At 59.0% G+C, this 12,337-nt stretch overlaps 1 protein-coding gene across 6 annotated transcripts; it reads left to right on the forward strand.

Annotated features, from left to right (window-relative positions):
* The first annotated feature begins 212 nt into the window (after window positions 1–212).
* Window positions 213–8,781, forward strand: MISP (mitotic spindle positioning). Of its 6 annotated transcripts, none has more exons than XM_064497566.1 (5): window positions 213–285; window positions 3,527–5,768; window positions 6,950–7,161; window positions 7,674–7,712; window positions 8,145–8,781. In XM_064497566.1, the coding sequence occupies exons 2-5, from the start codon at window positions 3,662–3,664 to the stop codon at window positions 8,229–8,231; spliced, it is 2,445 nt and encodes an 814-aa protein (XP_064353636.1). In that variant the 5' UTR covers window positions 213–285; window positions 3,527–3,661; the 3' UTR covers window positions 8,232–8,781. The 6 variants fall into 6 exon arrangements, with proteins under 6 accessions (XP_064353636.1, XP_064353630.1, XP_064353631.1 ...); XM_064497560.1 differs by lacking the exon at window positions 213–285 and adding an exon at window positions 1,214–1,433; XM_064497564.1 differs by lacking the exon at window positions 213–285 and adding an exon at window positions 2,276–2,294.
* Window positions 8,782–12,337: the final 3,556 nt, after the last annotated feature.

Genomic DNA, 12,337 nt, shown 5'->3' on the forward strand with positions numbered 1-12,337 from the left:
CCGCCAGGGGCCACGGAGGGGAGGGACGCGGCGGGATGCGGGGCAGCGGGAGGGGAGGGATGCGGCGGGATGCGGCGGGATGCGGGGCCGACGCGGCTCGGGGGCTCCGGTGCCGCCGCCGCGGGCGCGGTGCTCGCCCTGCCCTGCCCTGCCCTGCCCTGCCCCGCTGCGGACTTTGCCTCGCGGCCCGGTGCAGCCGCCTCCGCCCGGAACCAGGCGCGGCCGCGCCGAAGTCGCCGTCGGGCCGGCAGCGGGTGCCGCCCGCAGCGGGAGGCGGGGCCGCCGGTAAGCGGGGTCTCGGGGGGCGGCGGGGGGGCTCCGGCGCCGGAGGGGGGGGGGGGCGGCTGCGGCGCTGCCTCCTGCCCCGCGGGCTCGGCGGAGCTGCCCGGTGCGGGGCCGAGCGGGGCCGGTTCCCGCGGGGAGCCCCGCCACGACGCCGGCGAGGGCGCCCGGCCCGGCCCGTGCAAACACGGGGTTATGGAGCGGCTGGCGGGGAGGGAGCCGGGCCGGGAGAGGCCCCTCGGCGCAAACAGGAGCGCGGCAGCTCCCGAGCGGCTGCGCCCGGCGGGTTTGCTCGGGCTGCGCTCTTCTCCCCGCGGAGCCCCAGCGGGATCCCGCGCCGCGGCCCCCCGCTTCGGGCTCGACAGGCCGGGCTGCCCCGCGCTGCTCCGCTCTGTCCCGCAGGGCGACCGGCCTTCAGCGGAGCCACGGGGACGCTGGTGGTTTGCACCCCGGCGCCTCTGCCCTGGGCGCTGCCTGCCCCCGGGAGCACCGCAAGCTCTTCCCGGGCAGACGAGCCTGCGGCCGTGCTGCTCTGCGGGGAGAACCGAGGCACCGAGCTGGGGGAGCGTGTTGGTGCACTGGCACATTGGTGCATGGGTGCACTGACGCATTGGTGTGTTGGTGCACGGATGTGTTGGTGCATCGGCACACTGGTGCGTTGGTGCGTTGGTGCATCGGCACGCTGGTGCGTTGGTGTACCGATGTGTTTGTGTGTTGGTGCACCGATGCGCTGGTGCGTTGGTGCATCGGCACGTTGGTGCGTGCCCCACGCCGCAGGCCGGGGCAGCCCTCCAGCAGCGGGCGCGAGGCCGGGCGGCGGGGCGTCGCGGGCGGCAGTGAGCCCTCCCGGCGGTGCAGCGGCTCTGCCGGGCGCGGGAACCAGCCGCAGCGAGGGCGACGCAGGGCGGCGTGGGGGGGGCTGGGGAAGCGGGTCACTAACCGCGAGACCAGCGATGAGCCGGGCTGAGTTCCTGGAATTCCTCCACGCGCAGGAGGGAGCTTATCAGGGCCCCGCAGCCCCGGGGCCGTCCCTCCGGCAGCCCCGCGCCCCACCGCCGCCCTGGCCGCGCCGCTCCCTGGCAGACGCAGCCCAGGCGGCTCCGCGGCGGCCTCCCGGGACGGGCACCGCGCGCCGGCGGCTCCCTCCCTCCGTAAGTGCGCAGCGTGCGGGCAGGGGCCAGGGCTGCGCCGGGGCGGCCGTCGGCCGCAGAGACCGAGCGCCGGCGGCAGCGAGCCGGGTGCCGGGGTGTGCGCTGTGCCTGTTGGGACGGGCGGGCGGACGGGGTGCTTTGCAGCGTGCTGGCGCACATTTGCGCACGGTTTGGCAGGCGTGCGAGCACCTGCGGCCGTTTGCACGGGCGCACGCGCGTGTGCCCAGCTTTGCCCCTCGCCACCGGCCAAGCCGCGCTGCTGCTGCGCGCGTTGCTCGGGGGCCTCCCGGGCTCCTGGGGCCGGGGCGTGCGCGAACGCGCTGCCCGCAGACGTGGCCCCAGCTGCAGGGATGGACCCCGGAGCCGGGCTCCTGCAGCAGCGCAGTGCGGAGCAAGTGACGCCCCGTGCCCGTCACGGGAGTCCCCGGGATTGGGGGGACCCCGGAAAACACCCTGAAATCAGCGGGCGGGAGGCCCGGGGCAGCCCGGCGGGCGCCGCAGCTCTCGGCCCGTCCGTGGCGCGGGAGGGCGATTCCCGGCCCCCCTCCGCGCTCCCGCAGCGCCCGGGCCCGGCGGGTGGGGAGCTGTCGGATGCTTTGGGCGCGGGCGGCCGCGGCGCTCGGGGAGGTGCCCGTCACCGCCGGTGCACGCTGCCGGCTGCAGCCTCTGACGCGGCCCTGATAACAGCCCTGTTTGTGTCATTGTCCCCGTGTCCCTTCTGCTGCCACCAACCAGCATGGCCCAGTTAGGAGATCACTCCCAGCGAGGACTTTTGACCCCTCCGGAGAAGAACAACTGTGGACAGGCAGCGCGTTTCGTTTCTGGGCTCACGGGGGCTATAAAAGCGATAATGAATCACTGGTAGGAAAACCAGCGGTTACGGGAATCCAGCTGGGCACGGAGCAGCCGGGAGCGGCGGCTCCCAGCAGAGCCTGCTCAGCCCCGGCTCAAGGCCGAGCTGCGCGAGGTTGCTGCATGCGGCAGCGCCGGCGCCCGGGGGGCCGCGGGGGGGGTCCCGTTACCGGCCCCGGTGCACGGCCGGACCTGGGATCCCCAGGCGGGGGATGCGCTGGGCTGCGGGCACGTGCCTGCCCTCGGGGGCATCTCAGCCTGCGCCGGGCACGTGGCCGCTGCCGGGATGCTCGCCACCGCCTCGCCGCCGGGGCGAGTTTGCAGAGGGCGGCGAGCGCCCGGGGAAGCGGCACGGAGACCCCGGTACCCGCTCGCGCCGGCCCAGCCCGGGGCCGCGGCAGCAGGACCGCGGCGGTGCCTGAGCAGACACGGGACAGCCGCGTGGCTCGCCCACGCACGCCCTGCTCCCCGCCAGGGCCGCGGCGCCCGACGAGGCCGGGAGCGGCATTCGGGATGCTCCGCTCCGCCGGGACCCGCCTGGGCCGCCCCTCCCTCACCTGGCACCCACTTTCGTTATCAAGCCGCAGCCCAATTACCCGCAGGAGACGCCAACGCCAAGGTCGGAGGCAGGCGTTCACGCCCGCTTTGCACGATACCTGGGTTAAAGTCCCCTGCTTTTTATAAGCCACGAAACCAGTTTTATGGTCTCCGCCGTTTCGATGGCCGCAGCTGCGCGGGGCCTCCCTCCCTCCCGCCGCGGCGCGGGCAGGAATTCCAGGCGGCTGCAAGGGACGATGACGCCGGCGGCTCCCGGTGCCGCCCGCGGCCGGGTGCCTCCCCGTCCCACGCGCCCAGCAGACGCCCAGCTGCGCAGAGCCGGCCGTCGGGCAGGAGCTCCCCGGCCAGCCGGGGCTGGGACGAGGCTCAAGGCAGCGGCCGGGGGGCCGTGGGGCCGGGGCGGCGGGTGCTGCTGAGCAGGGGGACGCTGGCTTCGGGGCGGAGCTGCCCGAGGAAGTGACGCCTCGCGTGCTCTTGGACGGCCTCTGCCCACGACTGGCATTTCTGAGTAGATCGAGCGCGTTACTTTTAAGACAGCGGGAAGCAGAGGCGTGCGAGCACAGGTGTCTCCTGGAGGTCCCGGAGGTGCCACCGGGGCTGGGACAGGCGTGTGGGACTGGGAGCCGCCGTCCCCTGACTTCTCCTTGCGCGTCTCCTAACAGCTTTTCTCCTCCTGCTTGCAGGGCCAGCAAGATCCTGCCTTTTGCTCGGAAGGTCTTCAGGTGACCCGGGAGCCTGAGGGTAACCTCAAAACTAACCCGCGTCCCCGAGTCCAGGAGAAGGCTGACGGAGAATTGGATGCTGACTCTTCCCAGGAGATGGACAGAGTCACCAGACACCTCGTCTTCCAGTACCCCCAGGCGCCTAACCAGGACTATAACGATGGCTACCAAGCCAGCTCGTCTGCGGAGCAGAGGGCTGGTGGTGACGACGATGTGTTTGGCTCCTCTCAGCGCAGCAGCCAGAGAGTGGAAAATGGCTATGAATGGAAATTCAGGTCCAAGTCACCCTCAAATTTCCTAGATGGTGGAAAGGATGTCTGGACCCCCTCCCCGGACAGAGACTCCAGGCTGGAGGTGGTACGGTCGGGAAGCCTGTATGACCTCAGGGCGTACAGAGGCGAGAGGAAGCCATCGAAGCTTTATGAAGAGGACGAGGAGGAACAGCGCAGGGTCCTTCCACCAAGTATCTCACCCGAGAAGGCAAAGGAGCTTGAAGACGAGAGGAGGGAGGTCATCCAGAGCCAGGTGATGAAGAAGAGCTCCACCATGGCCGAGAAGTGGAGCTCCATGGATGAGCTGAGCTCTATAAACCCGGGCTCAGGCAGCCAGGGGGGAGGCAGGCACAAAGGCAGCTTCACCTCCAGCTTTGCTGTTTACTTTGACAAGCCTTCCCAAGGGAGGGCAGCAACGCCTGTTGACCCTGAAAATATAGACACAGAGCAGATCAACTTCTCCGCTGCCCGGCAACAGTTCCTGATGCTGGAAAGGACCAATCCGGACTCTATTTTCAGCCCCAGGCAGCAAGCAATGTCTCCAAAGCCAGAGTCAGTGACGAGAATCTCTGCGCAGGAGTGGCACGGTCCCGAGACGGCCGCAAAGACTGCGAGGGGTTACAGCAGTCCGGGTGCCCCCGGCCAGAGCAGGACAGACAAGACCGTTTATCAGGTTTATAACACATCCTACAAGGCACCTGCAAAGGACGAGGTTTATGCTCCCAGAAGGGCTGATACTGAAAGATCGTATCTCACTGGGAGAACATCCACTTTGACTAAAGCGTCTTCCAGAGACGACCCGGACTCCGGCTTGGGTGAAATGTATACTGTCGGCAGCGTGGGCTACGTCGGCAATGGGAGCACGACGATCGAGATCTTCGACGCTCCTGCGGGACTGAGGGCTGGCGGCAACGGCCCGGACAAAGAGATGAGGACCAGCAACGAGACGCCCATTGAGCGGGAAATCCGCCTGGCGATGGAGAGGGAGGAGAACCTCTGGAAGGAGAGGGGGATCCAGAGGCTGACCTCCAGCAGCGAGCTGGTGGAAATCCAGACCAAGCCTCTCCTCTCAGTGTCTGTATCGCCCCTTCCAGCCAGGAAAGGGAAGGACAAAGGCCGCACTTCCTTTTACGTCCAGAGGGAAATAGAGCAGGAAACTAAGCGTGAAGAAGATCTGAAGAAGGAGGGGAGGCTGCTGGGGCTGTACGACCGGGGGACGCAGCAGGAACTGGACGAGCGCAAGAAGGTGTTTCAGCAGGAGGAAGCCCCCCCGGCCCCACAGCAGACAGCCTCCCCTTGGAAGGCAGACGAGTACAGGAGCAGCTGGATTAACGGCTTTGCGCTGGAGCAGTCCACCGGTCACAGCTTCAGCCCCACGCAAGACGCCAGAGGTGGGAAAGCCCCCCCGAACTACACGGTGAAGCTGACGCAGTTCCAGGCGCACCAGCCTCGCTTTGCAGCAGCCGCCGGCGAGAAGAGCGGCGATGAGCCGCTGATGTACGACCGCGCTTCCGCCGGTGCCAACAAATGGGCGAGTGAGGATTCCTGGGGAGGAAGGCTTCCCGGCGCCGCGCAGAGGTCCGGCTCCACCCTGAGCCCCGTAGACACAGGCGTCCTGCGCAAAGAGTACTTCTCCTTGCCCTTCTGGAAGCCCAAGGTCTCCTTCGTGGACAACATGGGGACGCAAAGCCCGCTGAGGAGGGAGAGGGGGCTGGAAGGGGAGGGTGGCCAGGAGGAGCAGTACACGCTGCGGACGTGGAAGCCCCAGACGCTGGTGCTGATTGAGAAGGAGATCCAGAGCGACTTGCAGAGGGAAGAGGAGCTGCAGGAGCAACGGAGGAGGAGGCAGCTGATAGACGGCTACTCCCTGGTCAGCAGCAGCAGCTTCCCCAAGGAGAGCTCCCACTCGCGGCTTTCCTCGCAGAGTTCAGGTAAGGGGGAAGAGGCACTGCAGGCTTGGGACCGGGCAGGGGTTAACCCCTGGGTGCGGAGCCAGCATGGCTCCTGCCCTCTAATTCTTTGCGACTCTGAGTCTCTAACGGACCTGTCGGAGGGTAGAAATGGCACCTTGAAGTGCCGGCTCCCGCTCCCGAGAGACCTTCCTGCACAGAGCGCATACGGCTAGCATAAAGCCTGAGGAATATACCTCTCCCAGCTGTGAAAAGTAATTAGGCAGCAAGCTCTTAAGCCCAGTGTTAGCAGTCTGCATGAGATGAACCCTTCTCTTTCATAGCTGGCAGCCACAGGTGACCTGACCCTCTGCTAGAGGTGGGAAGGGGAGTCCAAATTGGGGCCAGACCTGAGCTTTTCTCTCTTCCCCTGGCTGTGCTTCGGGAAGCTGTGGACCTGTTGCAGATGTTCAGTTCACAGCCCTTGCCCCAGCTTCCATGAGGAGCTCCCTGAACCCAAAACGTGCAGGTGTCCTTCAGGATGTGGTTCCTCTACACCTCTTCCACATTCCTGGGCGTTCTGCAAGAGCAAGAGTGGTCATGGCAGGGATCAAAGTCAACAGCAAACAGTTACAGGTTGAAAGCACAAGTCCCCCCCCGAAAAACCTCAAAAAGCAGGACAGGCTACAGGATGAGGAGTAGAAATTCCTCCCTGCAAGGATTTGCTGAGATGCCAACAAGGAGCTGTGTGTGTTGGTAGCAAACTGTCTCATGAGAAATAATCCTCTGTAGACAGAGGTTCTGTGGCCAGCGAGCAAAAGGGCTCAATCTGAAGCTGGCTGGACTCAGCCCAGACTGCCTGTGTGGAGCAGATGTAGGGGAAATGAGGATGATGAGGGTCGGGCTTAGTGCAATGGCACTCAGGACTCCTTCTGATTTCAGGGCTGCTCAGATTTTGATAGATTTCCATGCCAAATTCCCACATCAAATTCCCACAGAAAACAGTGCTGGAAGGGCCAAGAAGTGCTCAGTTCATGCGTTTCCCCTTCCTTGCCCCTGCGAATCCCAGGCTGGCACCCAGACACAGGGTCCCCCCTGTGACCAAGCCTGCCAGACCTCCCAAGGAGGTCCCGTTCTGGGGCAGGACCCCTGCCCTACTCTGGGCACCTCCAGCCCGAGTCGTCCCTGCAGCCTTCGCACCCCAACGGCTCTTTCTCTTGAAGCTGCCTCAGGTGTCAGTGGCAGCTACTCGGTGTCCGAGTCTCCAGTCTTTGCTCCTGCCTCGCACCAGATGGGAATCCCGGGAGTGGGATCGTCATTCACTCCACTGAGAGTTGCTAGTCCCTCTCAGGGCAGCTCGGAGAGCCTCACCCTCGAATCGGCTCGTTCCAGTCCCTTCGATGAGAGGAGGAGGAGGGTGAAGGAAGATGGAAAGGTGAATGCCCCAGCCCCGCCTAACACAGGGCAGCACGCGTTCAGGCGGTTCTAGCGTGGGAGAAACCGGGGCCGCTGAGCTGCCCCGGGGCTGAAGGCAGTGGGCTCCCGTGGCATGCCGCCCTGCTTTGCTCTGGAAGCTCAGTGCTCAGCTCAGGGGGAAGACGGGGCGACGGCAGAGGTCTGCCGGGTCCCAGGCATCAGGTGGGCCCCTCTCCCCCCCTCTCTGCCCGTGCCGTGCCCCAAGGGGCAGTGCCCTCCTGAGCAGTGCTGGAGCCTGGGTGGGACTGTGCAGACCAGCGACCACATCCTCTGGGAAAGGAAGCGTGTCCTGGCCCAAACCTTCCCCGGGCTCTGGGAAACCGAGCTGTGCGCCACGCTTGTGCTGTCTAACCTTGAATTTCTCTGCCGTGCATCCCATGCGACCTGACCCCCGTGGCCTGCATCTAGCTACCGCTGCGTATTTCCCTACTGGGTTGCTGTTCTCTGACCATTTGTTCCCCCTTTTCACAGTATGCAGGCATTGAACCCGTTGACAAAATCAACACAGAGGTAAGGTCTTTTACATACTTGGTGGCTCCGTTTGAGCAACACTGACTTCTCACTCCCCCAGGATCTCCACTGGGACACTGCTCTTGCTCCTAGTTTCTGGGAGCTGATCGGATGGGCAAAACTGTGCAAGTGGTGGCAGGGGAGGCAGGGCAGGGGACTGAACCAGGCTTATTTCCATGGTGCCTTAATTCTCTGGCATCCTGGACTGGGCATGAGCAAAGACGCAAGGCAGCTGCAGCTGCTTGGATCTGCTTCGCGTCAGCCCAGAGGTACATCAAGGCAGGCAAGATGTGTAGTGGTTGCTGTCAAGCATATTTAGTCTAAAGACTGGGGATTTCTGACTGGGAGGGCAAGTTGTGCAGAAAAAGAAGAAAAGATCCTTTATAAAAACAGGTCTTTTATTTAAAAAAATGTGCTTTTTGGTTTCTTTAGGTTGTGGAAAGCACCAGAGTGATTCGTCACAAGAGTGCCATGGCCAAACGCTGGGAGGCAGGGCAGTACGTCAAAGATGACGAGTGATGCAGCTCTCATGGCCCAGGAAAGAACAGTGGCCGCTAGTCTTTGCTCTGTATTTATCCTTTTTTGGATGCAATCAACACATTCAAAATAGCTGATCAGTTCAACTGCTGGTGATCATGAGAATCAGAGACTTCTAAATTGCAAATTCCAGCTGTTCTTCACCTAACAGATGATCACTCCAATGCATTAAATGTGCTCATTTGTTTTTTCTCCCTTCCCTTTGAGGTAAAGTAACACTTTTTTAAAGGGGGGGAGAAAGCAGATCACTTGCTTTTAATCACTTCTGCAAGGAAACAGTAAATTAACAGAAATCATACGGTGTTTTATTTCTGAGTGGTTTTAGGTTTTTAGGTACCACGGTATCAGGCATCACCTAGGAAGGTAACTAGACTGATGCATACCTTTGAATCAATATGAGCATCAAACTGGGAAATCAAGGGTTTTGATTTAAGTCATGTGATCTGTTGAGACGCAGTGATATATAACACATACATACTTTAATGCTGTTGTTTATTTTGCTAATTTATTAAAGAGTCATTACTCTCCCTCATTCTTTCCAGCCTGTTTTGTTTGTCTGAATGTTCAGTTGATTTTGCAGCAGTTTGTAATGAATGCACATATTTAAGGAGAATGGGGACGGGGAAGCGAAAGCACGTCTGATTATGTGGCTGTTGTGACAGGAACCAGTTTGCCTCTTATCTGAGCCCAGAACCAACCTTTGCTGACACAGAAAGGGGCGAAGTATCCCTGGAGTTCTCTTTGCATTTCCAGTCCTGGAGGAAAAGCTGAGCTCCTGCCCACCCCAGTAAGCAAAAGGAAGCACCGAGCCCCTGCAGCCTGCCCGTCCTCGCCTCCGCAGCGCCGGCGCCCGCACCGCGCCGTGTCCCTGTCGCTAGAGGGCTCCCGGAGAGCGGCGCAGGCGCCGCGCGGGCCCTGGCAGCACCCAGACGAGGGTGGGCGGCTGGGAAGTTGCAGTCCGCACACAAACCCGGCCTTGCGCAGGGCAAAGCTCGCGCTGCAGGCAAGATCCAGGTGTCTTTGGCAGTTGCTTTGCTTCACATGTAAATGATGGCACAAGGGGAAGGTCAGCAGTAAATGGCATCTCTGAAAGTACTGCCAGCCGGCTGCTGGAAGGGAGAGGAGCAGGATCTCCAGAGGATTACAGATGTGACCTCAAGAAGGTCATATAATCCATCTCCCTGCCTCCAAGAACCTAAACAATTCCTTCCCGGCAACAGATCTCTTGTTAACTCTGTGGCTCTTCACTGCTGCACGTTCTGCTTGGACTAAACTCTGAAATGCTAAGTGAGTGCATTGCCTTTATCCCCCCAATTTATTCAAAATAGTGCTCCTAAGCGCAAAAGCAGGTCAGAACCTGAACCTGGACTTGAGTTACTCAGGAGTTTTGGAAGATGAATCCTAAGACAGGAGTGAAGCCAACAGGACACGATCACTGTGACCAGTTGCCCAGTATCACAGCTCCGGTACCTGCTGCAATGGTGCCTCTGTTCAAGAAAGGCCGAGGCTTCAGGTGAGGCAGCTCTGAAGTGCAGAGGCAGACAGGAGTGCTTGGGAAAGCCGGCATGCTATCACCTCGCACAAGGCCTGTTCGTCCTAACGCTGTGGAGCTCAGCTCCACCGGCTCTGCATGCAAGAAGAAGAAGTGCTGGCAGACTTGCTCATGGGTACAGCAAAGTGCAAAGTTCCCTTCTGCTGCTTCCCCTTGGGTCTTTCCGCTGATAATGGAGAGGGGTTCAGAATCACACGCTCAAAAAGAGGAAAAGAAATTGGTTTTGCAGAAGCTTTCGAGTGCTCACTTCTCCTCCACAGTATGAAACAGCTGGTCCCAGTCTGCTTATGGTAAATTCAGCAGGGCCCTCCTGTGACTTGGGGAGGTGGCAAGCCATGTACAGAGCTTGCTCCATCACCAACCAGTTTCGGCAGTGCAGTGGGGGGAGCCCTATTTCCCTATCCGGACAGGAGCTGTGCAGCATTCCGGTTCCTCCTGCATCTACCATCAAGCCAAGCAGCTATGCGACAGCACAGCCCCCGAGCTAGGAAGCGGGCTGGGAAGGCAGGAGAGACGCTAACAGATTCTCAGCCATTGATCTAATGCATGACCTTGATCAAATTACTTCTTCTTCATTGCATTTTGGTCTCCATCTTTTAAAAGGGGACAATTAATCTCTGTTCTTGAGATGTGTAGATGAAAATCATGTGTGTAACTGTTAGTTTATCTTAAGTGTTTCTCTCTTCCTCTATGGCTCTGCAATAAAGTGCAGACAGTTGAAAAGAAAGATACGTTACAGGAACGTAACAGGCCTGTTTGCCGTGACATCTCGGGGCACAGGTTTCTAGCAGTCCAAGCTGCCAAGAAGCAGGAGCTCACTGGCCCAGCTAGCAAGCTTCTGCTCTGCCTCTCTCGCTCCACGGGCCCCAGGAGAGCTGGAGAGCATCCCGCTCTCATAGGTGGGCAGCTGGCGAGCCAAGAGCGCTCGGTCTCCCTTCCTGCAGAAAGAAATGTTCCTAGAAGTCCTTTTCCACCAAACAGACATTTATAAATTCATTTCATTTTTTTAAATTGTGTTTTAAAATTATTTTTATCCTGACTTCAGTCATAAAAAAAATTCTGGTCAATCCATGGATCTCATGTCAAATTTTTCTGTAGGAAGCTGGCAGCCAAAAAGGCATCTTCTCACTGATAAACTGAGTTTGTGCTAATTGGACATCGTTAACATCTAATAGAAAAGGAGCACCGGGACACCATCTTTCTTTTACTCTTTTTTCAAAGTAAAAGCATACTCCAAAGCCTCCTGACTGTGAGCCCTGAATTTTTTTTTTTTTTTTTTTTTTTTTTTTTTGCAAAGACTTTTTCTGCTCCTGGTAACAGTCTACAATAGGTAATTTCCTAATAATTTAAATTAAAATGATTACAGTTTGAGGTGCTAAGATATGCAATAGGATAGTTAATCAAAATATCTGAAAATGTATGTCCTTGCTTTTACAAAATGAAACAGTTCTCTGGTCAATTTTCTTTTCTGTGAGCAGCAATTAAATCCTTGATGAGGTCTAATTTAGCATATCTACACAGGATGCTACTCATTTGTGTGAAGTGCAATTAGCTAGAAATTTACTTTTAAAATATTGTAAGATACAAATAAATGTGATCTGTAGATACTCTGTATATAAAGAGGCAAGTGACTTTCTCTTATCAGTGGCGTGTAAGCTTAGGCGGCTTGCGAGAGGAGTGAGACCTGCTTTCCCAGACCTTCCTTCTCCTCTCCCTCCTCAGGCTCTCTTTAAGTTAAGAGCATTGTATAAATATCTTTAGCACACAGAATGCTACTGAAATTCTATTGTCTTTTACAATTACCCTTTGCAAAAGTATCTGAGCGTTGCGCGTGACATGAAAGCCCTGTGAGTGGTTCAGTCCTTTAATCTCAGGCCTGGGAAGAGACCTAAGGGTTTGGGCCGGGGTGCGGGTTCGTGCGTGTGGCTGCATGCTCCTGCCGAGCAGGAAGGGGCAGAGCGCAGCGCCGAGCACCTGGAGCAAACGGTGGCACCCGTGAGGCTTGTTTGGCTGCGCGAAGAGGGATCCCTTATTTCCGGAAGGTTTGCTCTCCCTAGTTCGTAACAGCGTCTTGGGGGGAGGAGGCTGTTTGGCTGTTGAGGTTTTTGTTTGCTTTGTTTCTTTTCTTGCACCAACCAGAGAACCAGGAGGTGCCCAGCTGACTGTGAAAGGGTTAAGTGCGTTCTGCTGACTAACTGTGTCACCTGATTTTCAAGGTAGGCACCTTTCAAGGCAAGAGAGGCTTTGGGGCGTGGACCAAATAGACCGGCAGGGAGGAAAGAAAAGCCTGATCTGGTTATTTTTTTGTTTTATTCGGGATGAGTAAAGCCAAGTGCTGTAGGAAGGGGCTTCGCTCTGGATTTCCGAGCGTGTTTACAAACAGCCTGGCAAAGAGCTGCACCTGTTTTGAGCTCGAGTCCGTGTGCAGGGAGGCAGCGGCTTTGACTCAAGCATTAGAGGCCTGTGGATCCCTTCAGCTGTGCTCTTGCAGTCATAGTGCAGTGCGGGTCTGAGAGCGTGAGGACAGTTGGAAGAT

The sequence above is a fragment of the Dromaius novaehollandiae genome, chromosome 25 (assembly GCF_036370855.1).
Source record: "Dromaius novaehollandiae isolate bDroNov1 chromosome 25, bDroNov1.hap1, whole genome shotgun sequence".
In the NCBI taxonomy this organism is placed as follows: Eukaryota; Metazoa; Chordata; class Aves; order Casuariiformes; family Dromaiidae; genus Dromaius; species Dromaius novaehollandiae.

What these genes read in the sequence shown, in the direction of transcription:
- MISP (XM_064497560.1), top strand. Translation starts at nt 1,236, where the DNA reads ATGAGCCGGGCTGAGTTCCTGGAATTCCTCCACGCGCAGGAGGGAGCT. An exon ending in GCTTTCCTCGCAGAGTTCAG is followed by an intron (nt 5,769 to 6,949) that starts GTAAGGGGGAAG and finishes TTTCTCTTGAAG; the next exon opens with CTGCCTCAGGTGTCAGTGGC. An exon ending in TTGACAAAATCAACACAGAG is followed by an intron (nt 7,713 to 8,144) that starts GTAAGGTCTTTT and finishes TGGTTTCTTTAG; the next exon opens with GTTGTGGAAAGCACCAGAGT.